This window comes from Sinocyclocheilus grahami, unplaced genomic scaffold (assembly GCF_001515645.1).
Source record: "Sinocyclocheilus grahami isolate Dianchi unplaced genomic scaffold, SAMN03320097.WGS_v1.1 scaffold4156.1, whole genome shotgun sequence".
In the NCBI taxonomy this organism is placed as follows: domain Eukaryota; kingdom Metazoa; phylum Chordata; class Actinopteri; order Cypriniformes; family Cyprinidae; genus Sinocyclocheilus; species Sinocyclocheilus grahami.
The window spans coordinates 2028-4128 of record NW_015509148.1 but is presented as its reverse complement, the minus strand read 5'-3'; the positions used below and the strand labels follow the sequence as shown (position 1 = coordinate 4128).

Here is a 2101-nt window from a genome sequence, read left to right as displayed (position 1 = left end):
TTCATAACACTAGAGATTGACTTATTTGTGGCTGTGTGACTCACATCACCTTGGTTTTCTTTCCTCAGATTTGTTGGAAGTCTTGTAATCCCAGTCTTGTTTACTTTTCTCAAATTGTCCTCCCTAACATTAGTTGCTTGGCTTGCATATTTCAAGCCATGTCCATCATCTGTTCTGGGACCAGAATCCCTACTGATGTCTTGTTTGTTTTGGTCATCTGTTGACAGGGTCGGTCCGCTGATTGCCCCAGGCTTTGTGTTTGCTATACGAGGACTTGTTTCCTTGACCCGCATAACGCCACTCCTTGCTGGGGAAAATCCAGTCTCTTCTGGCTCAGGCTTGACCGTCATGTCCCCAGATTGTGGATTGGTCTTTCCCACCAAAACTCGCCTTTCATTGAAAGTGTTGTCAGCCTTATCCAAAATTTTGAAATCAGTTTGTCTGTTATTAGTTTCTGTAATTGGATTTAGATATTTTTCATTTTCCACCGGTCTTCCTAGGAAAGTCAAGTCCTCTCTATTCAAATTGGAGCTAGTCTCTTCCTCACTACTAATAACTACCAGACTTTCACTCAGTCCCATGTGCTTTTTTTCCTCTTTAATCATCTTTGGCTGTTCAGCTTGGTTCATAACACTAGAGATTGACTTATTTGTGGCTATGTGACTCAGATCACCCTGGTTTTCTTTCCTCAGATTTGTTGGGAGTCTTGTAATCACAGTCTTGTTTACTTTTCTTGAATTGTCCTCCATAATTTTAGCTACTTGGCTTGCAACGTTCAGGACATGTCCATCATCTGTTCTGGGACCAGAAACCCTACTGATGTCTTGATTGTTTTGGTCATCTGTTGATAGGGTTAGCCCAGTAATTGCACCAGGTTTTGTGTTTGCTGTACGAGGACTTGTTTCCTTGACCCGCATAATGCCACTTCTCACTGGAGAAAGTCCAGCCTCTTCTGGCTCAGGCTTGATCGTCATGTCTCCGGATTGTAGATTGTGGATCCTCACCAAAGCAGGGTTCTTCAGTCTGTCTTCATTGGTAACCTTGACAACTCTACTGTTTATGTAGGATCCCTTTGGCCTCAGTGATCCACCTACTCCAGGAAATTTTACAATCCTTCTGTTCCCAGCTGATGTGCTTAAATCCATTATCTTAGTGTTAGCATCCCTTGAAATGCTGCTTAATCCATTCGAATCAGGCACCTCCTGCACTCTTCTTCTTGCCGTCAGGATGCCACTGATGTTCTTTACATGTCCATCTCTGAGAATGTTTGGCTGCTGTTTCCCATGGGTTGAGGATTGTACGGCATCCTTTTTTCTAGGAAGGGACGGGGCTATTAATTCACTTTGCTTAGACTTCAGTTCTCTCTCTGACTCCTCAGGTATAGGCGAGAGCACCGGTTTGACCTTGGATATGTCCTCAGGTGTCTCGTCAAGTGAGGGGTTAAATATTTTTACTTCTCTGCTCATCTCAGACCTCTGATCTGTGGTGCCTTGGTTTGGAAAAATCCTTGGGGCAATGTTCCATTCCTGACTTTCCAAAATGGAATGATCAAGCCTCTTCACGCCATCCTTGATGGTTCCCTCACTTTCTGATGTATCTCCTTGCAGTAAGGTTGAAGTTAAGATCTGGACCACTTGTTCTCCACTATGACTTCTATGACTTTGTGTCTCCTTGATGCTGATGTTATGCCTTGGAATTTGAGGTCTTCTTTCCTTTTCCTCGCCGTATTCTTTCTGTCCACTTCTCTGGATACTATGTCTGTCTTTACATTCTTGGCAGTCCCTCCTTAGCTGGTTAACAACTTCCTTTAGGTCCTGCAGCTCTTTGGCCATTTTCTCCAGCTCCCTAAAAGGCTTGGGAAGCTGAATGGAGAGAGGAGGGATGGTGAGTTGATAAGGGCACAAGTTCTCCTCGTCCCCGCAGTGCCCCAGGGGCTTCAGCGTTACCCATGAAGCAATGTCCTCTGAGGTCTCTTGGCATATGTGACACACAGAAAATGCTAACAGGCTTCCCCATATGTAAATCACAGCAAGCCACATCGTGTCCTGTATGGTGCGCAAGTCTGTTCAATGTGTCTAAGAGTGTGTGAGAGAGAAGAATC

General features: G+C 44.5%; 1 protein-coding gene across 1 annotated transcript in view; it reads right to left on the bottom strand.

The window, feature by feature from the left end:
• The window catches only part of LOC107576685 (uncharacterized), a 6476-nt gene extending 4397 nt beyond the window's left edge, over positions 1-2079 (bottom strand). Inside the window, exon 1 of the mRNA XM_016262827.1 lies at positions 11-2079. Coding sequence (XP_016118313.1) covers positions 11-2039 — 2029 coding nt within the window. The 5' untranslated portion in view covers positions 2040-2079. The remainder of the gene's footprint in view (positions 1-10) is intronic.
• Positions 2080-2101: the final 22 nt, after the last annotated feature.